The sequence below is a fragment of the Galleria mellonella genome, unplaced genomic scaffold (assembly GCF_026898425.1).
Source record: "Galleria mellonella isolate WM207_F2 unplaced genomic scaffold, CSIRO_AGI_GalMel_v1 utg90, whole genome shotgun sequence".
NCBI classification, from domain to species: Eukaryota; Metazoa; Arthropoda; class Insecta; order Lepidoptera; family Pyralidae; genus Galleria; species Galleria mellonella.
In genome coordinates this window covers 328,201-354,997 of record NW_026442172.1, presented here as the reverse complement: position 1 = coordinate 354,997, position 26,797 = coordinate 328,201, and the positions used below count along the sequence as shown (strand labels likewise).

General features: G+C 31.5%; 2 protein-coding genes across 4 annotated transcripts in view; one reads left to right on the top strand and one right to left on the bottom strand.

The window, feature by feature from the left end:
- The window catches only part of LOC113523310 (uncharacterized), a 33,785-nt gene extending 15,014 nt beyond the window's left edge, over window positions 1-18,771 (bottom strand). Inside the window, exons 1-3 of one of the 3 annotated variants that reach the window (XM_052902311.1) lie at window positions 18,405-18,681; window positions 18,063-18,117; window positions 2,155-2,292 (exon numbers count right to left, since the gene is read on the bottom strand). In XM_052902311.1, the coding sequence (XP_052758271.1) occupies window positions 2,155-2,268 (114 nt within the window). In that variant the 5' untranslated portion in view covers window positions 2,269-2,292; window positions 18,063-18,117; window positions 18,405-18,681. The other 2 variants (XM_026909227.3, XM_026909226.3) reach the window with 2 other exon arrangements.
- A 4,197-nt stretch (window positions 18,772-22,968) lies between these two features.
- Window positions 22,969-26,797, top strand: part of LOC113523560 (uncharacterized) — a 17,366-nt gene continuing 13,537 nt past the window's right edge. Inside the window, exon 1 of the mRNA XM_052902329.1 lies at window positions 22,969-23,271. The gene's annotated coding sequence lies outside the window, so the exon portion shown is untranslated. The remainder of the gene's footprint in view (window positions 23,272-26,797) is intronic.

Genomic DNA, 26,797 nt, shown 5'->3' with positions numbered 1-26,797 from the left:
TCAAATATTTAAAGTCAAATGCGTCTGCGAAACATCTTTTCGTTTACCAATGTGTGTGTTTACGAATGAAATCGCTTTTCTGTGGAGTAAGACGTACCTTTAAATTCTTTAAAAAAATATGCATTAGTACAATATTTTATCCTAATTAATTGCACAATCTATTACAGATATATTATAGCATTGATACTCAGAATATAAAAGCTTATGGTAACTAATTAAAATACATTACATATTATTAATATGTTAATTTCTAATAATATGAATGTGTAACAGGAAAATAGCTATTTTTATTACATTACTCAGTGATTGATATGTCGATGTTATCTTGCAAAACCGGCTAGTTGAATCAAAGTTTACATCCTAAAACTAGATAAAATAGGCCCGAAAACTTGCAAATTTGCGATTTAACACGGTTCTCCAGTTTGATAATGAAAAAAATTACTAATACATTTTTTAGGACTACGATAACAATTAAGCTTGAATGTTTTATTATTTCAGCTCTTAACTGTTCACTGCTGAACATAAGCCTTCGCCATAAGGGGAGTTTTGTCATTAGTTGCCACGCTTAACAGACAGATTGGCAACCGCAATTAGGCTTTTATAGATGTTTTAAGAGGGGCACTGCTGCCCATCCCTCCACCATAAGCTCCCTTAGTCGCTTCTTACGACACCCACAGGAAAGGAAGGGGTGGCCTTTTCAATGCCGGGACCGACACGGCGAAGCTTGAATACATCATCGTAATTTTAGAGATCGGTAAGTGTATGCAACACTGTACCATGATTTAGCACTGATAATGTTTATTTATCACTAACATGACTGAAACTCTATTCTAATCTTTTCGTAGTCCAATAACTGGTACATTTAAACTACGATAAAAAATTTACTTACAAATAATTACAGTCTATTGCTCTGGCATTATTATTATCTACGATTTTATTCAAATTGTTTGCTGCAAACTATTCTCAAAGGAAGAAGGGACTTCTAGTAATAACTATTCCTTATTGCTAGTAATATTATCATGCGGATATCCGCAGCATATAACGGTAACGCAAGCAAGATAGCCATACAATCTTCATTCTATAAAAACACTGGAAATCTTGAGAGTTTTAGATCGCAGAAATTTTAGCAATTTTTAATTACAGAATATCCTCAAATGTTAGTCAAAAAAATTTGCTTTTGATACGTCACAGTTGACGCAAATATTCCCACGCAGAATATCATATTCTTAGATATTTAACGGCGTCGCTTGGCGTTACACTAGACTTACATAGAGGTACAACACACCGTTCAATGGCTTACAATATGCTATCTATCACTGTATATTTTCCTTACTGTACACAATACTTAAATATAATACAAAACAATACAATATAACATAAGTATCTTTTGTTTAAGATAAATGATATTTGAAAACGTATTGACTTATACTATTCATTTTGTTATAAACACTTACGTGCACATTAGCCAGAATAGGTAAGAATAGAATGAAGAGATATCTCCTCATATAGGGAGGAACGTGAAAACAACAGTCGAAAGTGACAGTCATTATATGTATTATGTATTGAAGAAAGTAAAATACTGGGTCAGTGATGAAAGACATCATTAACACACCAAATTAAAAGAGAGCACTAGGCTGGCTTCCTGCCACAATGAATTCTAATATGCCCGAACTAAATGTGAACATGCCGAGTGTTACGTTCACCATTACAGTCGACAAATATCTCTGATATAGATTATTTCCTTTTGAATTCGTTACGATAGGCAAACTGCTTTCATGCTCACCTACATCATCTCTCACTGGTGCTCCGCTAACGTATATTGATAGCGCGGGGGGTTACCATTTCGTTTTCACTCATTAAAAAAGAGAGCTGTCTTTATCGAGAGGAAAGGAATTGTTAGTAATGAGTCTAAAACACCCTTTGCTACCTATATCATCTCTGACTAGTGTCCCGCTGGGATATATTGATAGCACACCCGGGTTTAACTTTCCATTTTCAGCCATAAAAAAGACCTAACTTTATCCACATCTATCATCCCTCACTGTAACAATTACCATTCAATTTTCATCCAATTACAAAAACCTCTGATTCAACCCTATCAGGGATTTTTTAGTCTTAGCATTATTTTTATCTTTTTTTTAATAAATTACTTACATTTACGATACTGACTCCCAAACAGACCATCCACGCCCAGCCGCCATCTGGGGCCACCTTCTTCGTTGCCGGCGGCAATTTTGGCGTTGTCCCTTTTGTTTTCTCCACCGTCATTTTGAGCCTTTGTCACCTGTGTACCTATAAATAAAAATATTATCTATATTAGGTATAATCCTACTACTTACTTATTATCGCAAAAGACATTACATGTGTCCAATACCTTCAATTTACTTTTATAAGGATAAAGGGGTGATAAATTTTTTTTGTAAATATTTTTTTTGTGTGTGGCACTATTATACTATATTGCACGACTGCATTACCAGTTTAGAACTTTCTTAAAAACTTTGCAATCAATAAGGTTAACACCATATTATTTTTATGTAGTTTGAAACTGCAGAATAAAGAACACGTAGCAAAGCAAAACGTTCAAGTAGACGCGTTCTAAATTCAAATATATTCAATCTATCATATCAAACAGTTTGTTATTTATCGATATACATTGACTGAAGTCGCTATAGCGAAGCATGTTGTATTTTTGTGTAAATGTATTGTTGTCGAGATATGAGCCTGTAAGATAGTCGCTACCACACACGTCTAACGTAAATAACTATAGTAGATAAAAAAAAGTTATCACGCGAGTAGCACGTGCGGTCTATGCCGGCACCATTTTGCCTGGTAACGACCAGGCAGCCCTGACATTCAATATGAGTAAAGTAGTTGTCACGAAAAGTAACGAATGAGGAAGTCTTAAAAAGGGTAAATGAGAAACGGACATAAACTAAAGCAACAGTGGGCCACCTTAGACGACATGACAATTTTTTAAACAGCATAATAGAAGGAAAAGTAGAAGGCAAAATAGGAATGAGAAGACCGAGGAATAACCACATGTGGCAGATAAATAATCACTAGGTGTCATGTCATATAGGGAAATCAAGGATATGGCCTGGGGTAAAGCTGGCTGAAAGAAGAGGCATGAATTAGTTGCATCGACAAGAGAAAACTCTTAAATAAAAAGAGAGAATTATCATGAAAACATTTATAATAAAGATTGAAAGGAAAACAATGAATCCTTATTTATATCTAATTTATTCGACTGTTACGCACATAGTATTTGACATAGAGAAGTAAATAGGCTACTTTTGTATCTCGAGGATAATGACAAACTCATAAGCAAATACCAGTAACATGTATGTTTGTAGGATTTTCAAAAAAAGAACAAGGAGTATGTTTGCCACCTTAGCTGTACAAAAAAAAATATTTAAAAATGAAACCTCTACAACTTGACCAAAATTAGTTTTTGAATCAATCCCAAGGTGTAAACCCTCTTGATTATTTATTATATTAAGAATATTCAAATTAATAACTTTTTGTTAATCTATTTGAACACGTAATATGAGATGATAAGCCATATACAGAAGTCTAAAAAGAATATAATAATTATAAAAAAAGAAAATAAATGTGCAAGTATTTAAAATGGGTACATAAACATAGGTACTAACACTAATTCCCTACAAGTGATTTAAATAAAAGAATTTTTGGAAACGGCGAAAGTATAACGTACTGTGTGTACACACAAAAATGCAGTCGATATTAATGACCTAATAAGAACCTCTTCTTATTAAAAACAAGTACAAAAATATAAAGTAATATTACAATACATTCTGACGTAATTGAAATTCTTAATAAATAACCAACTTCACAGTACCTACATACCTACGAAGACAAACCTAACAAAAATAACGCTACATAAATCTAGTATGGTCGTCTGGTTGAATTATAAAAATATTAATAACTAATAAAATATTTAAACAGTATTTATGTCATATATAATAATAAAAATAATACTAATTTATAATTGAGTGAACTGACAACTTATTGATAAAGTAATAACGTTTTTTTACTGTTCTCGTACGCGATATTTAATCTTTGTACACGTAAACAGTAGTTTACGTGAAAGGGAGATAAAATATAGGTCACCTAATTCTAGTATCGGGTAATTTAAATATACCTATTTCAAACCTAAATGTAAACGTTGTAAACATTCGTATGAAAATAACGATTCCTGTTCCTAGTACAGAATGCTTATTGAACTAAAATAGACCGACATCGGGATCTTACATAATCCTCTAGCGACCTTGTGTGCATGTCTCCGTAATATTTAATGTTGTGAATATTAAATGGACGCCATTGTTTATCGACTGGAAATTTATCATTGTTTTTTATTGTAAAAGATTCCAGAAAGATTTTGTATTTCTCTGTAGTAAGTACGTGATAAAAATACGCATAAAAAATCAGATAACACGTCACTTCTAATAGTGCCGTTAAACCCATCGAATAAAGAACATACAGCAAGAGCTAGTCTTAAAATTAGAACATAAAAAATATAGGTTTAGGACTTAAGAACAAGAGTATACTACTGTCTCCTATAATACTGTTGTGTTCTTGACCTGCGCTCTGTATTTTATTGAATCATCGAGTCCACAATGTCAAAGGAAATTTATCATGTTGCCGACCGTCTTCAATGTTCGGAAAATTTGTTCTTGTTGTTCACACAAGCATTTTCAGTGCTTGTGTGAACAACAAGAACATTATTCCCGACAACAGTTAATGAACATAAGAAAGATCTTTAACACGTGACTGTTTTAGCTATTGATCTATGCCACGGTCTTTGTACGTTTGAAGTAACTACAGCTTAAACTAATTACTATATCATTTGATTAGTCAGCTGTTAATAAAATGTATTTACTATAACAACAGTTTAAACAGTAAATAAGAACTTCGTCATCGTTAATACATTATGTATTTATATTTTTAGCTAATTAGGTGTAGACGACCTCGTGTCAGCAGTTACTATGAATTAAATGCTTACATAAAAAGACTATATTAGCCAACTTTAAACCACAGCAAGAAAGGCCAATAAACTATGCTCCGCGAAGAAATAAAAAACAATAATTAATTGAATTTTATTCACTTAGAATTTATGATATAACTAATGTTGACTAATAATCTTGACTATCTTTATCATTCTATCTTCAAGTTTCTCCCAGGTAGTCAAAGAGAACCGAGTAGCAAATTTTTTTTTATCTTTAAATATACAGCCTTGGCCAAAAATATTTGCCACCCTAAAAATCCTTAGACATTTCTCATCTATTGACCATGTACTGGGTCTATTGTCGCATAGTACACGTCTAAAGATTAGAATGAGCCAATGAAAACAACGCACCATGTCATAAAACTATGAACACAATAGAGGTGATTCATTTCCAGGTAAGTGACATTTTAGGGAAATTTTTAGTTTACACGATTCCTAAGCGCCATGAATAAAGTAACAAGGAACGATTAAAAATCCAGTTATCGTCTAAAGAACACAAAAATAAAAGTGAAACAATTTCAGGTATTTGATACTGCAGGTGCCATCTACATGAAACGCAGAGTTGGCGAAGAATTTATACCGGAGTATACGGTACCGACTATAAAACACGGTAGAGGCAGTGTTATGGTCTGAGACTGCATGTCTGTCTCGAAAATTGGAAAAATGTTCGTGTGTGAAAGCCAAATAAATTCGAAAAAATATATCGAGGTGCTGGAATGGTCATTGGATATGATGTTCGGTGATACGAATCTAGAACCTAGTCCGTTTCCAACAGGACAATACCCCATGCCATAAGTTCAGAACTACTTTGAGTTGGTTTGAGAAAAATGGTACAGAACTTCTAAGTTGACCCCCTCAGTCACCGGATCTTAACCTTTTCGAACATTTATGGTCGATTTAAAAGAGCAAGATAAAGGAACATTCAATTACTTTCAAAGAATCTTTAAAAAAATTGTTTGATACATACATACAGGAGTGAAATGCGATAATTCTAGAAGAATGTAAAAATTTAATTTCCTCTTTACCGAAAAAAAATAAATGCTGTACTTAATTAAAATTAAGGGTTTCAGTACGAATATTAATGTAATTTAAGTATTAAAAGTATTTTAAGTACATGGTTTTTTCCCGTCCAAACTTTAAGTATTTTTTTAAGTTAATTGTAATTTTCTAAAGTGGCAAATATTTTTGGCTAAAGCTATATATATTGCTTGTATCATCCACTTTCATTCCTTTTACAACTCATCTCATGTGTATGTCACGAGTTATAAAAGGAATTATGTAACAATGATTGACAGCTGATAATTTAAGTTTTTATTAACACAGACATGAAGATCAAAATTCAACGAGCTGAACTGAAAACTTGAGATATCTAAAAAGCTATAGAAAAATAACTGCCCAAGCAACACCACAGGACGATAACCTCGGTGATGTCAGAATTACGAAAAAAATGTACTTGTGTTTTGTACTCTTTACGTTTAGGTCTCTGCATTCTGTACATTGATTTGAACCAGAACAGACATCAAACGATTTTAAACTTTTGTAGTGTGTACGTAAAACGATGTTTTGCCTATTATAACTGATTTTGTTGATTACCAAGCTATCTAGCGCTGAAACGATTAACACAAAGTATTTATTTGTAAACATTTCTTTAAATAAAGCGAATTTAATAAAAAAAATAGTTTAAACCCTGTTGAGGTAACATACTGTTATCAATATCTACTTGAATTTATATATATCTGCACTTGTAAATATAATTTTATTTCTAGTCGAACATTCACCTACTTTATAAATGGAACGATTATTATCATGATATCGTATCATAATAACAGCCACACATCTATACACCAATAGGTATAAATCACAAGCCTACAAGTATAATAGGTTTACGGATAACATTCGAAATCAAAATAAACTAAGCCTGTATTTATTGATCTTAATTAGAAACCTTCGATCATCAATACAACTAGATATCGGGTCAAATGTCAAAAATGACTGAACGAATATTGTCTAGATCGTAATTAGTGCTATTAGAATATCGTAACGCGATACGATATAATACTATTATATCGTTACGATATAATAAGAGAATAAAATATACGAAATTGTGATATGTCAATCGTCATACAGCGCACGTCCACTATATCGCTACGATGAAGTGAAAGCGTCTCTAAATATTTGTATGCATTTTTCTCTCCTATTGTATCTTTCTTAAGTATTATACACGAAAACATGACAATACTGTAAAAAAAAAGTACAAGAGGCGGTCTTACTGCTCAAGCAATCTTCCAGACAACCCTGGTGAGTTAAAAACCCCCATGTACAAGAATCATAGGATATGCTTACATAACCCGCCGATGTAAGTACACTAGTGAGATATATTACATTCTCAAGTCGAGACGCCTATTAAACTTGGCAGATTATGGCAAACAAATCCTAATATGATTCGTGTAAGGTGAACTTTTAGCCACCCAGGTGGCGTAAGAAACGGAATAAAAGTAAATGTAGTTCATAATAGCAATATATACCTATACACATATTCACTACTATTGCTAAATTAGTCCAGTCGTTTTCGAGTATCGCGCTTCGAGTATCAACAAACATTTTTATTCATACAAGATTACGTTATTTCGCTACAAATAACAGCTTATCATTTGTAATTAAAAATAAGGTTTAAGTTCATCGAAATATTACACGTGTATTCAACCAATCCCAAATCGATTTTTATATAGTATATATATTCTTTATTTTCACTAAAACATATAGTAATAACAACATGTTAATAACAAAACTTTACAATTCTGTCTAAAAATACATTTATTCAAAAATTTCTGTTTTTGTATATTGTGCGTATCCACGCTCGAAATCGCTCATTGCAGACCAAAATATAGGCTCATTGAGAACCTCCGTCGCTTTTTAAAACTTTAGTAGCAACTCCGCAAAAGAAAGTTTAATTCAATTCCACCGGTTAAATCGATGAAAATATGATAATAGAGTTTATCCACGACGCAAAATCATTAAATTATCTTAATTACATTTACAATTATCCAAACAAATACGTGTCAATAAATGACCGGCAAGGAAACTGGTGCAAACCTTACTTATCTGGTCGAACATTTGAACACAACAAGGATCGGAATTCTTTATTTAATTGTGTGACTAGAACAATTTTCAAAATTTCTGCTATAACATTTAATGTTCTATTTAAAGCCATTCTTATCCTAAATTACTATTACTACATATTTATTTATATTACATTTAAACGTATAATAATGGCACCCTCTGACGCCAAGAAAGTCTAAGTTGTCTTCATTGTACAGAAGAGGCAAAACCCTCAAATGTTTATTAGACATTACTTACCTCAGACCGAAACAAGTGAATCATTATTAAAGTGTACCAAATAGGGACTTAATTAATTAATTAATTTAAATTGAAGTATTTAGGCCAGAATTTGATCTTGGGAACTTTCGACTGCAGTCGTTTACTGACTGAAATATCATCGCGCATAGTGCATCTAAACTTATATACCTACAAGTAAACTAATGTCAATGGTGTAAACATTCGCTGCACAAAGATAAAACTAGATAGATATCTGTTTTCATTTCTGCCCTAAGAAGGAATAACAAAATCTTTGTTTCTTGTTGTTATCAAAACTTATGTCAATGAAATCAACAGAGGACAACATCATAATGTCACTGAACACATGACATTACGAGTGACGATGTAAACAAGGGTTTTCAGGTTTATGACACTTTCTTTTTGGTCGTAGTTGCTGCTATTAAAAGGTCACATTTCAACTGTATTGAGAAATACTCGTATAAAGCTACACAATTCAGTTGAACTTTCCCCTACTTTATTCATACTCACATACGCAGCCAACATATAAACGCTTGCGGAAGAACACTTTTGAAACATTGTCATTTTAGTCTATAGATGTTAAAACATGCAATGGTACAATCTTTGTCAATCCTAGACAACTCGAACTAAGAAATTTGACGTAAATATTTTAGGAGTAACTATATAACCACTAGCACCGTGTGGCCCGGGACTACCCCTTCCTTTCCCGTGGGTGTCGTAAGAGGTGGCTAAGGAAGGACGAGGGATAGGCAGCAATATCCCTCTTAAAAAATCTTCAAAGCCTAACTGCGGTTGCCATTCCGCCTGCCAAGCATGACAACTACTGGCAAAAACCCCAAAACTTACGTTCAGCAGTGAGCATTTAATGACTGATATAATTATGATGATTAAGTATAATTGTAGCTGTAAAAACATAAATCACAAGATTAACGTAAAAATGCAGTATACCTGGCAAACTGAGGGTATGAAAGTGACTTAAAACAGATATCGGGCTTCGATCACGGATAACGCGAAAGTACTAACAAATTTATGGTTTTGAATTAGATTAAAACCTTGATATAATATTATAAAAAATTCAAGGTGTACAATCGGAGACTAGAAAAATGGCACCGTAGAGCGCATTCGCCAAATTACATACTCATTTCTAATAATCCAGTCCATTATCAGTGAGATAATTAACCATCCAGTTTTTTTTGCAGCCAAAAATCTTGAAATATTCTAATATTTAAAAAAAAATAACATAAAGGTAAATAATAAACTTTCTTCATCTACTTGTCCTGTCCTATAATATTCTAGTAAATCTATTATTTTTTATATCTGTAGATTAGAAGTTCTTTAAGCACTTAAGCAGGTATTTCGAACTTCATAAATAGTAGTAAATACTTGCAGATGCAAGAAAGAGAAAGAAAAGTACTTGGAAACGGTGTAAATAGGTTGTTAGGATAATGAACTCGAATAAAAACAATTCTTTGTTTTTATTTATGTTCATTATTTTACTGTTATTCGATTTCTATCTAGTAATAGTAAAATTGGCGTTATTGATTTGTATGTAATCGTACGATATGGAAAGTATTGTTAACAATTCACATTCATTACACCCAGGAGAATTATTTCAACATTACTTAATTCTATTGTAAATATTACTATTATACAGGAAACAGATGAGCACAAAAAAATCACTCTACAGTTGTATAAATACAATAAGGTCGTCTTATGCAGTAAGCAACCTTTTCAAAGTAACCTTGGGGTGACGTATTTCATTGTCAGTTAATGCAAGTTAATGTAAATGTAAGTAAAAGAAAATTATAAATAAAAAGTTTTTAAACATGATAAATGTAATTAGATATAGGTCTAATATCATTCATATTAATCAAGATATTACTATTAAAAATAATTCTAAAAGAAAAAGATTCCGCTAAGATAAACTTACATAGGTATCTGAATACAAACGTTACAAAAATTAGACAATAAAGAAAACTCATCTCAAGTTCTAATATTTATTATTAATATTTAAGTTCTAGTTAGTAATCAAAATATAATCTTGTTTACACTGCTATTTTTAAATTGATCGCTAAAAGATTAACAAAAAAATAATAATAAATATGCTCACAACTATAATCGCTAAAGGAGGCATTTACCAATTGATACCATAGTATTAGAATTTAATAAAGAAAAATGTAATAAATATAAAGTAAAAAATCACATAAAAAGAAATCAATATCGGAAATCTCTGAAAAAATCAAGTGTTTTTAATAAAACGTTTGGAACATTATGTTGATCTGTGTGTAAAATACTACACGAGTACTACTACCATACTAAACGAAAGTTTATATCAATGCAATAAATATTAACGAATTATAATTGGCCCACTATAAAGCAAGTATGAAACTCTAACAAATGTAAGATAGAAACACGAACCATAACGTTATCAAATTACAATATTATTGTACAAAATCACGCGAATTGTTGTTGACCACTATCGACAGTTGGCACTTTGGTTCGTGGAGATAGCTCAATGTAATGATTTTAAATACAGCACTTGTCACCAACGTATAAAATTTACGAAACAATACATGTTTGCAAACGAAAAAATCTTTATTCAGTCTTTGCTTGCGAGTAACCTCGTTAATGACTTGAATATATCAGTAGCTAGTCTGTCATACATTCTTTGGTTTCATAATATTTAAACAAATGGAATTAAAAGAACAAATACCTATTCAGTTTATACATCTATAATCACAGTAAGTAACGTTATAAACAGAAGTCTACGTCATAGGTAATAAGTTTAATTTTCACACTAGTTAGCTAGCACATTAGAGATCACAAACCTACTTTAGGTTTGAAATCTACCTATACCAGAGGGAGACTTTGTACAAAAGTCGATTGCTTCGGTACCTCTATCACATTCGTGTTTCAACCGTGAAGCAGTTGTGTTTGCATGACTAGGTTTCGGTTTGAAGGGTGAGATATGGCGTGAATTTACTGGGTACAGAGGAATAACACCTGAGTCCTCAGGAATGGCAACGCATGGGAAGTATCATGGGCGAAACAGTATACTCTGTTATGTCTATGGTACTGCTCATGTCTATAGGCGACGGTTACCACTTTCCATCAGGTGGGCCGTCAGCTTGTTTGCCATTCTAAGTTGTATAAAAAAAAATACTTTACACCCGAAAAGAAAACACTTGTCTCATTGTTGAGACGAATTGAATTAAAGACCTTGACCAAGATAATAAACAACTTGTTTACCTAGTCTAGTCAAACCACTTGGCCGCTGAGGTCTTAATTAACACTTATTTTGTACAATCACATGATCATCTTTTACAAGTGGCTAGCCATATTAACTGAACTGAACCTTACAAGTATCACGTAGGCACACCGCACACTCAACTTTAATTCAATGTAACTCAATGATTCTAAACTCGGCCGGGTATAAAATGTTGACACAAACAAGAGTCCAATGTTCAAGCACTGAATCTGAACAAAAAATGAGCAGAAAAAAATCAAACAAATATCTTTGTGATAGCCATTATCAGTTAAAATATGTTCAAAGTTAAAATTGTCTATCTATGAAATTCACCCTTATAACATTACTAGAAATACAATATCGTAGTTGAGATAAAATCTAAAGCACGTATTTATATACCAATCAAATAAGTTTTATAAGTAGGATTTGACATTAAGCCTGATTCTCTTAAAAAGCCGGTCAAGTGCGAGTCGGACTCGAGCAACGAGAGTTCCGTATAAAATCATCTTTTTTTTTGTGAAATAACTACAAATTTAAGGGGTTCGAATTTTTTCCTTTACTGTACATACAACATGTCAAATTTCATGATTCTAGGTCAACGGGAAGAACCCTATAGTTTTTGATTCTCATTTCGAATGAAAATATGCGATATAAATGGAACGGCCGTGTAAAATATACGGCCGTATAAAATATTATCAATTTAGAAGTTAGATTTTTTCATTGCTTTTAGAGATTGCAGACCTGAGTATATAATAATTTCAACTTACCTCCACGCGTTCCTAAAAAAAATGGTATTGACAGACAGACGGACGGACAACGAAGTGATATAAGGGTAATCACTAAATAACAGAATTTTACATATTTTTGACAACCAATATTTAAAGAAAACCGAGATTGGTTGGTTGAATGTTAAATGTCTGCATTTTACACTAAAGTGATAAATAAAGTCATTAAATAAATAAATCTTCCTGTTTGCGCTCTCACTCTTCATTGCTCTGTCCATATTTAGGAGCACATTAATCTCTGCATCAGTAATTTAGCAAAAAATATTGTATAAAATATCAAACATATGAACCTGACTCCTTTTAATCGAATTAATAGAGGAGAGGGGTTATCAATTCTGTCGTATACTAGGTATCTTAACAACTATAATCAAGGTCTGACAAATAAATGCATGAAAATAAATCAGTAGATTTTGAAATACTGAGCAACATTCAATTTTTCTGTTACTAGATTAGTTTCCAAAATGATGTACCTTCCTTTATTTTTTATCCATTATGCCGTTTTCTGTCCTTAAAAATTGTAATTGTCTGTTGAGTTATTTTGTTTGAAAATTTTCACAATATTGTACACCGATCTACCCGTTGACATTGATACTTCTTTCCGCTTTAGGTTTGTCAGAAGAGAACTCTTTTAGAGTTAGGCTCGCATTTGTACATTTGATTACCTCTGTCATATTTTTATATATAATTAGTGTGTACAATAAAGTATTAAATAAATAAAAACATAGAAAGTCAAGTAAGTTTTTGATTAAAGCATAAATAACATAATAGTTTGTTAGAAAAATATATCGCAACCTCTCATTCTTTTGCTCTCTTCTTTTTATACTTGATTAAGCAACACGCACGTTGTTTTACTTTTTTGCAGCCATAAATATAAGCGCTATAAATTATACGATTCTGTAATATCTGTAAATGGTTAATACCTTAATAGAATATGCCGAGGTCGGTTTCGGATACCTTACAGTTGCATATTGACGTCACTCCAATACTGGACTTCGCACGACATATACGATAAAACACCCACGCCACTGTAAGCATTTGGAAACTAAAGGGTGAGAAGTCGAGTATTAAATGAAATTATTTTCCTGATAAATTATATTATTATCAGTAAAATCATTAGTAGTAGTGACAATATTCAATTAATATAATACTTGATTGAATACAGTAAATCAAAACATACGATCACTTATTCAACCGCGCCGAGAGAGGTAAACTAGAACTTATAATTCTTTCCTTAATTAGCCTTAACTGACATTGATACTTCCTTTATGTGAAATCAAGTCAAATATATATATATATATATATATATATATAACAAATAAACTCTCATATAAAATCTAAAATCATTACACTACTTCTTTCGGCAGTCGTGTAAAATTAAGTATTGATCATATTAATTGATCATACTGTTCATTTAGGTCAAAAATTTCTTTGTATAGTTAAAGTCCTAAAATTACCTTATACCCTCGTAAGAAATGTTATTTTGATCTTTAAACCCTTTCAACGAGTTCAGGAGCTTTTACCTAACTAGGTGTCATTTTTGGGAAATCCATATTACTGGTTATTTGATTAGAATTATTTTGATTAATTACGCTACTATTCGTTAGTATGTGTGTGACAGCCAACACTCTAAGATTGACCATCACTATTACTATCAGAAGTTCCACAATCTTTCTTGCTGCTTTATCTATTAATTTGCCTGAAGATGCCTCATTAAGAGATAAAACCAGTGAATTAAAAAACATCTCAAATATCCCAGTATGTTTCGGATAACTGAAAATTATCCGAAATAAAATTTAATAACAATCTAAACGATTTATAACATCATTAATGATTACATGCTACTTAGTCTGCGTGACCAAAATAAGTTGTTTGACTGATATAAAAAAAACAGCCTATGTCCTTTTTCATTCCAAATACAACGTAGTTATATGATATTTTATTACGATTGGTTGAACCGTTAAAGTTCCAAAAGAACAAACCAACAAACTTTCACATTTATAATATTATACTACATATTAACAAGGATTATACTGGTAACCTGGTTACATATCACTCTTATAACAACTCTTCTTCGTATAGAGATAGATCGAAACGCAATATTTGTGACATTTATATGGAAGTTGGCCTATAAGTTAATAATCCACATAACAAAAATGTCAGCCAAATAATAACCAAAATAGCATATCAAATAAAATTTGAAGTTAATTGAATTCTAAATCCAATATCAAAGACAGAACTGTGGGATTACTCTTGAAATAAATTCCAATAAGTCGATATTGAAATTGAGACGTTTCGCACTCTCGAATTGCAATACTATCAACATAATGCTTCCATGTTATCCCGATGGATACATATTAGTATAACTTGCCAATGCAAACTACTATAAATCGATGCCAATTATAACTTATTCCTGTTTTTTCGTGAATGCAATATAAAATTATTATTGTGAAATGGATTTAGATTATTATTGTGATTGGATTGATATTAGATTCAAGAGTAGACCTGCTGAATTGAGGTCTCTGCCATAATGTTGGACATTATCTGTGTCATATTATCGTGACTGTCAACTCGTTACCGACAAAGACAAAAGCCCGATCACAAGCATCATTACACGTATTGTGTATAGGTATCCGTTGATTAGCTAAAGGCTGCATTCCTTAACTTTTTTTTATATTAGTAACAAATAGAACACGTGTATTAAGTATTGAATTGTAATAGTGACAAACGCATTCTATCTACTCGAATATCCTGTAGCGGTCGACCTATGGCTATGAATAAAAAAATTACCTTATTAAATAATTTATATTACGATCAGTTAATTACTTATAGTTTGGGAGGGAAAGAGCAGTAATGGGGTCTAAACGCCCCCTTGTTTTTTTAATGGATGACAATGGAATCGTAACCTCGCCTGCGCTAACGGGGCACCCATATGAGATAATAGGTGAGAAAGAAAAGGCAGGTATGTTAACCCATCGTGATGAATACACCTGCAATTTAACACCATGGTTTCCAGGGGGGGGGACCACATAGAGGTCGACCTGATAAAGTATATTGCTAGCCATAGATCTGGTAGTCTGCTTATTTTTTTTTGATGGGTGAAAATGGTATGATAACCTCACCTGCGCTAACGGGATATGCTGGCGGAACACTAGTGAAGGGTGATAGATGAGAATGAAAACAGGCCAGTTAGCCCATCATGATGAATTCATCAGGAATTAACCATGATAATTTCCAGGGAGAACCGCGAGGAGGTCGACCTGGTTGGGTATATTGCTAGCAATGGGATCCTCAGTCTCCATTACTAACAATCCCTTTCTCGTCCGCTTATTACCAAAATACTCTATCAAGTCGACCTGCAAGCGATTCCCCTTGGAAACTATTGTAGTTAATATTAAATTCGTCATGATGGGCTAACTGACTGACTTCATCCTCACCTGTCATCTGTTACTGCTGCTTCACCAGTGTACATCAATAGCGTAAGTATCCCTTATTTTTATTTCATTTTAACTCATTAAAAAATCCAAACGTAGATGTATAATACAACATACAGTACCTAAAATTTACGATAATATATATTGGCCAAAACAATTAAAAGATTAGCTTCAATATGCTTAATAAACATTTCCTTGTTAGCAAACATTGTTAACACAACATACAAAATGTTCTCATTAAGGTAATTTAAAATATCTATACATCCTTAACATATGTGTATTATGACTTACTGTTGATGTTTTAAATTTAACATTCCCTTATGGATATATTTTATGAAATAGTAGTTGATTCCCATGACTATGCTCTAGCAAAACTCATTATCTTTTATAGTCATGACAATTTTAAAAAATCTTTTCTTATCAGACACTTTATCTAAGAAATATATGTGCAAATGTTATAAACTTTGTAAGTTCAGAAAGTAATTTTATTAGTATTTAAAAAAAATGTGATAAGTTTAAAAGCATTTTGTTTATTTTAGTTGGTATGCCAAAAAGTCAGAAAAGTGGTTCACATTTTTTAGCAAACAAATATAGTATTTATTAAAACTAAAAATTATTATGATTATGGTATATTCTTAGTATTCTTTTTTTATTTGATAGAGTTCTTAGCACTTTGTTTTAATTTAGGATATGCTCTCAGGTAGGGTGAATACTTGATGTACACTTGTGATCTTTAAAAAATCATTTTCGATGGATAGAATTGTTTCCATTATAATGTAAAAGAATAAAGACTAAATTATTTATTACTCATAGGTTATGACCTATGTCATCAATCTCATGATCCCATATATATATATTGAACCATGATGTTATTTTAAAAATATAATATTTTCCTTAAATTGTCATTAACTACGTTTTCACCTGCATTTTTGTCAGTTCCTGATCATAAAAAAAATTGAATAAAGTATTTTTAAAACATAAATATTAAGTATAAATTAAAAAATAAATAAATTACATTTACAATGCTCCAAATAGACAAATATAATCAAAATGTGTACAACTTTAACTATTGACTGCACTATTCTTGTAAGATTCTTTTCTATACATTTTTAGTGGTTTATAACCACTTAGGTACTAATGTTTTATCATAATAAAAATATGCTTTATTATTTAATTTTTCACAAGAAAATGCCAGTCATGTTCTGAAATTTTAGTTATCTGTCCATTGACTAAAGAAAAGAGCAAAAGTAATTCTGACCACATCATCCAGAAAAATTAAAGAGTATACTAAAAATATAGGTAAATAGGTAATTATGTAAATAGGTTATATATATATATATATATATATATATATATTGTTAGTCTTTGACCAACTGGTCATGAGCTGAAAAAATACCTTGTTTTCATTTATTATTATTTTTTGCAACATTTAGTTGAAGAACTTATTAGAAACATTTTTATACATGATTGAATATGGTAAATATTCACCCTAATTTTTGTGAATGTTTAAGCTTTGGCTTGTAAATTAATATTAACTGTTATTGATCTAAAACTGTGAGACATATTCATATTGCTATTAAAAATAATGAATCAATAACAAGTCAACAGCAAATCTCCACTTATATACACTATATATATATAATACTTAAAATTATAAGCGAAAATATCTGAGAGCCAGCTATGCTTGGCAAACCGGCATGTTGATCCTATGTTGTGTGACATAAAATATAATATTATGATGTAAATATCAACTGACACCTCTAATATTTATAAAAAAAATTAATTTGATTTCTAACTAAAGAATGTCTCTCCGGTCCTGTGAATTGCACCCCTTTTCTTGTACAACTAGGCCACTACCATTACTGTGATAAATTAAATACTAACTTAATATAACTTTGTGTCTTACTAAAAAAAAAAAAAAACAATTTTTCATTTTGTCCTGTCTTATTGGTAATGCAGTACAGTATATTGTATATTTATTGTCGTACACTTTCAAACTGTAGGGTGAATTATTAAATTTTCAAATGGTAATAAAAAAGTTTTATTTTTCCCATAATACCATCATATACTAAAAATTCAATATAAATTGTACTACATAGACTTTAATCAGAAATTAAATAAAACTACAAGAATACTACAGGTGTAATATTTTTAATTGTATTATTGTTTAGAGGACAGATTATACACTGTTTAGCAGCTAAAATTACTAGATTTACTACCTTAATTCTCAAGAATGGTAACGCGTAAAGGGCACCATAGACGTCACAATTTATTCTGTAACGAAAGTAATAGATAATTTTTATTTTTTAGATGTGTTAGACTGTTCCCTTTAGGCAATTTATGATAGGACAAAATCATATGTATAACTCACAGGAAATTAATGGATAAATAAAATAAACAAAAATGAAATTGAACGTAAAATGCATAAAAAAAATAATTTGTGAATAGGTAAGTAAAACTAGTAGTACTTTTTAAAACTAGGTCATAACACGGAAATAAGTAAAAACTTTTAACTAAAAATATTAGTGTATAGATAAACGAGAAAAATTTTATTGACTCACCGTTTCAAAAATATTTTCCCGTAGAAATCGAATCATAAAAATTAAAAAATCATTTCACTTTCTACAATAGTCAAATAAAACAAAGAAAGAAAACAGTTTCACTTGCTGAACGGACACAACAGTGTAATTTTTTTTTTTGAACTGCGCTAGTATAACTTTTGTTAGAATTACTGTAGTTACTTGTTTCACTTACACTTTATAAAATAACACGAATAAGAAATATATTAACCTAGTAAGAACTATAGAAAAATAATCAAAACAAAAAATCGGCAATATAACTCACCACGAATGGAATGAAACTATTTTTTTAATTTTTAATGCACCACAGATTAAACCATAGAGTAGAACACAAATAATAGTGTTGCCAAGTCACGATAAAAATGCTCATTACTTTTTTTTATTTTAGTTGTGGTATCTGCTTGTGGAAACTGTTAGGAGATGGCGCCACAACCGTATAATCCTTATCACTAAAAAAATTTAATTAAGGAAAGCTAATTAAAAATTTAAAACAAATAGCGTAGCCCTTAACTAATTTACTCTATAAGTACAGTCTACTGATTTTTTATTACTAATACATACAAAATAAAATAGAGCAAAAAAAATTTAAAAAGCATAACTATGAAGTCTCTTACAGGATCATAAAATATATGTCAATTATATAGCAAATAAACTATATGCATTGGATTGTAATCCATTTGTAATCCATTGATTTTTATTGCTGTTAAGGATACAGTGAAAATTTTAATTTATTTTATAGCTTAGCATATAGCTAAAAAATAATGATGATAATGATATGGCTAAAAGACTTTACTTATTATTATCACCGTCATCATATCAGCCATTTTTTGTTCACTACTGAACATTTACTAAGAGCTACTAAGCTTCACCTTTACAAAGAGATTTTGACAGTAGTTGTCACGCCTGGTAAGCGGGTCCTCGACCATTAAGTTTCCTTATTTACCTCTTACGAAACCCATGGAAAAATAAGAGGTCTCCCACTCTATGTCAGGACTATGAAGCAAAAAGACTTTACTATTATTATTTAATGAATGAAGAAATAAGTAAGTATACTTTATTTGCATTATGCAATATAGAAAATAAGCAAGACAATTTAATTTTATTATTTAGAACTTCTTCTAACGATTAAGAAACAATCATGGAATGTAACAGCATTTTTTTACAATTAGCTATCGTTCGCGAAATATTGCTTTTATGCAACTTTTTTATTTTGCAATATTTGTTATGTAGAATTGGCACCTAGAGATTAAATTCCTATAAAAGAATTCAATTTTCATTACTAAATATGATAGTTGTAAAATTACACATTTGCTACCAAACTTTTTTTAATATTTTTGAATTATATAAAAGATATTGAGTATACGATGACAATAACTCTGCTGAGCATTTTAGGAACTAATATTGCTATTAAAATAAGTTTTACATTTTGGCATCAAATTACAGATGGCGCTGTATATCAGAGAGTTTATGTAAGAATAAAAAAAAATTGTACTCCGCTTTTCACCCTGTCCTTCGAATTTGATTGTTTATTTTCTAGTTATTTATGAATTCCAATACAATCTTTTAGTTTTTCGGGAAGAAGTGTATCTTAAAAATTATATTTAAAGTGTTTTTATTTTTGTTTTACTAAATACGAAAAGGATAATGTTTCACTCTATGGTTTTAGTAGATAAAAAACAATTAAAAATTTTCTATCACTTTGCCAATTAGCGTAAAAAATATGAAAAATTTCCAAAGGAAATTTTAAGGATACTTAACAGTTAAGCATTCTTCTCGACCTAGTGACCGACCCAGTAGCTTGCAAAGCCGGTGAAGGAAGTATAGGAGTGGAATGAGGCGTGAGGATTGGCCGCGTGAAGGGACGTCATTATAAGTAGTGTCCAGTTCTAAACGAGCAAGCTTCACGCAGTCAAGGATCACAGTGGTGTTCTACCATGTGTCTACCATTAATGCAGAGAGTTGCATTTTTATTATTCTAAACCAAAATGCGAAACTGTCCGGAATATGGTGGTTGAAGAGATCGTCTGACGTCATTATCTATTAAGGAGGCATGAATATCATAGGGCAAATCTTTGAAAAAATATATCCCGGGTGTTGTATAACGAGAAGCTGAAATGGGTCTCATTTTAGAGATGGTTCTGCGGAATCTACTTATAAAATCGGAAAGATCCTCAATCCCCTGGGAAGCTGAAGCACAAGTGATAAGCTCATTAAGTAGACGAAGTGGTTCATACATAATTAGCTAACATGGCAATATCCTCCTTTATCGGAGACCTAACAGCACTAAAGGAAGAGAGCTCAACCAATCGTTACGATGACATAGTGCGATTTGTGACCGATAATATAAATGACCACTGAAACTTTTCTGGCTGATTGGATCGCACAATTTGGTGTACCCGAAACCATAACTACAGATCAGGATCGCCAATTTGAGTCCGATATATTTCATCGACTAATGAGTCGATTGAATAGGTCAGACTCAAATTGGCGACAAAGCTTAATGAAGCATTGTAGCGCATCACATATGCGGTCAACCAGTTACCATCCGCAAACGAATGGCAAGGTAGAACGTCTCTACCGACTTAGTTGAGCGTTTTTCCTTTAATGCTTATCGGAGACCTAACATAATAATAAGATGTACTAAGTCTATAACGATTTAGTACATCCTTGATGCAAGCCGATAGTTGTGCTGCATACACAACTATCGGCTTGCTTATTACACAGGTATGCGACTTAGGTCTCCTCCCGAGCCACTATAGTTTCTGCCCAGTATCCTCTTCGTAACCGTAATGTCCTATATATATATATATATATATATATATATATATATATATATATATATATATATATATATATATATATATATATATATATATATATATATATATATACACATATATATACATATATTCCTTCATTCCTTTTTTTAACAATTTTCTTTACTCACTCTCATCCCCTCCTTGTCCCTAATCCTTCCCTTTGTACTATAAACGGCAGATACCACCAACAAATACATTCCCAAGGAGGGTTGACGTCAAGTAGACGGTCGATCGTAAAACTAAAAGACAAACCCTAAAGTAATATGGATATATACAATAATATACATATTATGCCTACCCCAAATAATTGCCATAAGAGCAGAGAAATGATGATGATATTTCACTAATAATAAATGTCTTAGAAACACGTAGTGTTAGAAATATAAATGCACTTTGCCCATTTTACAAAATTTTATAAATATCTATATTTTCATTTATTTATAATCTTGCACATATTAAAATATGTCTACAGGGCGGAGCAAGTGGCTCAGGATCGTTCTTTATGGCCGTCTATGGGGGAGGCTTATGTCCAGCAGTGGACAGGTAATGGCTAAAATGATTATGATGAGGATGTGAAATCCTGAATATGTGTAACCTCGCTTACATTAACGGTAATCACTAGCAGGACATTAGTGAGGGATGATAGGTAAGATGAAAAGGTAGGTCAATTAGCCCACCACGTAGAATAACCCAGGAATTCAGCACGATACCTTGGATGGATGGAGGGGAAACCACATAAAGGTCGACCTGACAGAGTATACTACTGGCAATGGGACTGGTAGTCAGCATTACTAACAACCCCTTCACCCCGGAAGTATTATTTGGCAAATGAGTGCCCGGCAATGATTTGCATCAACGATGTAGCTGTGTCTTCCTCATCACTCGACTAACGTACAATAGATAGAACGAGCATACAAGATTGAGAATGTATTAACTCGTGTCTTGGTTTTGAGGATAGCAACTCATTTTGCGTCATCATGAGCGCACTCATTACCCACAATTCCCACATGGGCCTTGACCTATACGAACTACAAGTCATTGCCCGTATTATGTATAGTCTAGTGTATGGCGTTTACCATTGCTTTTCTGTTACTTCTTTATCTCAGAGCTTCAAGCGCGAACATACTGTTGGACAGAATTGCCACACTTGAATTAAAAACTTGGGAATACTGCAACTCCTTGAGAGCAGTTTTCATTGCTATCAGTTCGGCGGTAAATACTGTGTTGGAGCATCACAACTTTATTTACTACTGGCCTGGGATATCTCGGGGTCAAAAAATAACTGCTGTACCACCAACCTCACCAGTTTCCAGCCTACTCCATCTGTGTAGATGCGTAGTCCATGCTGGCGATAACTCTCCTCACAGCTTGCTAAATAGTAACCTATATTTTTTCTAATCCCATATAATACGTGTATACCAAATTTTAACAATAATTGGTTAACTCGTTAAGGCGCTTTAAAGTAACAAACAAACAAGCTCATTTTCATATTTATAATATTAGTATAATTACAGATAATTCCAATGTAATTGTACCAAATACAAAAGTATTAAGAATTTCAAATGTACTAGATGTTGCGGGCACAGACAGTGAATATACTTTGAAGACTGTGTTTTAAGATATTAGTAATTATGATACAGGCTACAAGCGACATAAACAAGTCATAGGTGATATTTAGGGTACGAGTGATAAAACGGGTCCTATCTCACCCGGAGACAGAAGTAACCAGTACAATTTACGAACAGCATGACGATTAGCAACTAAATCTCTTTATAGATTCTATATTGTGTACAATGTTAAATAAAGTTGATAAAATAATTTCGCATTGGAAGTTCATTAGGCAAACAGACGGCGAGTATATGCGACGTGTCCGCGGGATCACGCTCACCCATCGTGTCCTATGACCTTCGTAGACTCAATATTTATTTCATACATAAATCAAAAACCAGATAAGGCATATTTATTATGCTATAACGTGCTTAATATAATTCGTATAGAGCTAATTATCAAAACAGCATTCTGCATTTGTGGTGAGTAGATACCTACTATTTTATTATAAACGTTATTCATTATCTGATCTCATTTATTTTAGTTCAGTAAGTCTTTTAATGAAATTACCTATTTAAATTCTATTGATAAAATATTTAACAAAAATTGGCAATAAATATTAATTTAACTATCCATATTTGTTAGGTTTTTGATATAAAAAAAGGGACCTATGAGATATTTATTGTAATTGAAGTAACAATGACTTCTTTTTTTTAAGTTTTACAATCAATATGTCAAGAAGTTATCATTGAGTATTGCATTGATATAATAAAATAGCCATTTAACTTAAGTAGTTAACGTGATTTAAAATCATAGCAAGCTTTATATTATAATGTCTACGTGTGCAAATAAAAAAAAAATCTTTATTTTTCTTTATTCTTTATAGTACACAAACATAATGTTAAGAACAATTAATTTTAAACTTAATGTCTTATAATTAGTAAATATGAAATTAATTGTAACAGTGTATTGCAATATTTAATAGTTCGTTACGCTAACGCTTCCCTATCTATTAAAATAGTTTATTTTAATAGATAGTAAAGCGTTTCCAGATTTATTACTTTGGGAGGAAACATGAGCAATCCAAAAATTTTAATTATTTTTCATGTTTTTAATCGAATGAAAAATTATCATCAACTTTTTTAAATATAATACACCAACACGAACTATGTATCATGTATATTTGTTATTAGAGTCATCTTATTAACTAGTATCGGTATCGATATAGAAGAGCCTAATTTCTAACTAGGTATAAATTTTTACAAGAAATCATCAAAAAAAGAAAACAAACAAATTGAATTTGTTTATGTTGTTTAGTTATGGCTCCAAGTAAAATTTTCCCAATCACAATAACGATAGTAATTTTTGGGTGTTTTATTTTACATAAGAAACACAACGGCAATAAAATTTACAAACTAATTATTTTACATGAAAATTACAAATTAAATTAAAATTAATTCTTACTGAATATTATAAATGTGAAACTGAGTTTAATTGTGTGTTACCTCTTGCCATTTTAACTATAATAACCAATATGAAATTTGGTATACGTTTATTATATAAGATGGAGCATTATTTTTACTGAACTAGGTATTTTTTACTTTTTACTGGTTTTTTGATTTGAATTATTTTGTTTAATTCCGCTAATATTATTATGTGTGTCACTGCCAACATCCGAAGATTAATCATCATTATTATTATCACAAGAGAGGTTTCACAACCTTCCATGTTATATATTTTCTTGATTTTTTTGTTCGTGGTTCATTCTTGCCTAGTTTCGAGAGAAACTGGATTACGACGCGCTGCTCTTCAACGGAAGCGGGCTCCATGCCGACGGGGTTTCGTTAAGAGGTAACAGAACGCGCACAGATCGGGCGCCGAACGGTTAACACTAGGCTCTGAGGGCCTACCATGAAATGTTTTCCGAAATTTCGGAGCCGAACGAAACATAAATTTGATGTAAAAATTACATAATACATGCCGTTTGAAAATATTAAAATAATGTTACTTTGGACTTTTATGATAGGATGTATGACGAACGAAATGTTAAACTCCATTTATTGATCCGATTTTGGTAAACAAAAACACGAAATAGAGTCCGAAATTTCGGAATTTCATTTCATGGCAGACCCGCTGAACTACGATCTAGATTTGCCTGAAGATGCTTCGTTTAGAAATGAAACACGTACCGCAAAACATACGCAAACAAAGTGGCATTCGAAGATCGATGGCTAATATGGAAGGTTGTTGACCTTCTGGTAGAAATATTAGTGATCAAGCTTCGAGTGTTGGCAGTCATACACACATACTAATAGTAGCGGAATTCAACTAAATAATTCTATTCAAATAACCAGCGATTGAGAATTGGCGAAGTTATCGCGCAACATTTACGTAAACACGTAAAAGGAATAGAGGAGAATGAAGAATACATACCTCTGAGATTGAAAACGTCATTTGGAAATCGATTAAAAAGAAAATAACAACTATTTCAAATTTACTATCAATTAACTAAAATAATTACATATTATACTTAGCTGACGAACAGACGAATCAATACAGTAGCGACACGATATAATATATTTTTTTTATTTCCATATATAAAAATATAATATTTTTCTTGTAAAATAATTACCCAGATAGACTTAAATAATTTCCAGATCTTACTAATATAATAAAATTGTAACTAGACAATATCTATACATAAGAGATACATCAGAAAAAAAAATTATATAAGGGGTCATAATAAAAACAGTAGACTCTAAATAAATAATTAAAAACATTGTTTTCTGTCTGTCTTTATGTATCTTTGTTAAGACTTCACATAATAATTACTGCACCAAATTAAATGCAATATTCACAGTTATGTTCCTGATAGCCTAACTTAAAATCCGGTGAATGGTCTATTTTGATAAAACATCTAAAAGTGTTCTATTTAATTTCCTACTTCTCATATCCACGCGTACAAAGTAACAATCAAAAGACAGTACTGATATATAAATATATAAACAAACAATCCATAATTTTATATACCTTTGTGATAAATAAGTATGACAATAAACTATGCAAAATATAGCGAAGTAAATGAATATGATTAATTACCTACTCGTAATAGTTCACCCTTAGACCTTGTAAATAAGGAGGGAAAAGATTGCTAGTAATTGAGACTAACAGTCCCATTGCTTGCAATGAAGGGTACATTACAGGGTAGACCTCTACACGGTTCCCCCTGGAAACTATCTTAGTTAATTCTTGTGAAACTTGTCACGATGGACATATATGATATACAGGCAAATGTGATAATGCAGGTGGGGTCACCATTCTATTTTCACCCATAAAATATATATAATAATTTAAAAAATGGATGCTTTGCTTGACACCTAAGTAAAGTGCATTACTTTATGCCTACGTTTAATTTGATAAATATGATACTAAAGCATTTGTGATGTCATATCTTAATAAAACAATTCTAAATCGTGCTATAAAAATGTTTAATACGTAAATACTACTAATAAAATTATAAAATCAATCTATATTGTAATTTCTGATAAAATAAAACAATAACCTTGTATACAACCTAGTTATAAGAAGATAGTATTATACATGATTAAACCCGCTGTATTCCCTGTACTCTGATGATGAGATGTGTAGCATCACCACGCATTGCAATACGTACCTACTGATAAATAGATACTAGTTATAGATTACGACCACATAAACTTACTTTACTGCCATGTCGTTTGAGTTATTTAAATAAATCCTTTAATAAATCTTTCCTATGTATAATAAAAGTAAATTTCGGTCACGGTACTTAAAGTGTAGGACACAATTATTTTATCTACAATTTTATCATAACGTGTTATTGTATGACTGATGCGAAAAAAGTTACGTAATATTTAATTAATGGATATGGGGATGAATTTACAGTGTACAGAAACAACACCTTGCTCCTCAGGAATGACAACGCCAGGGGTTGATAACAATGAGGGGTATCTAAGCGAGACAGAACAC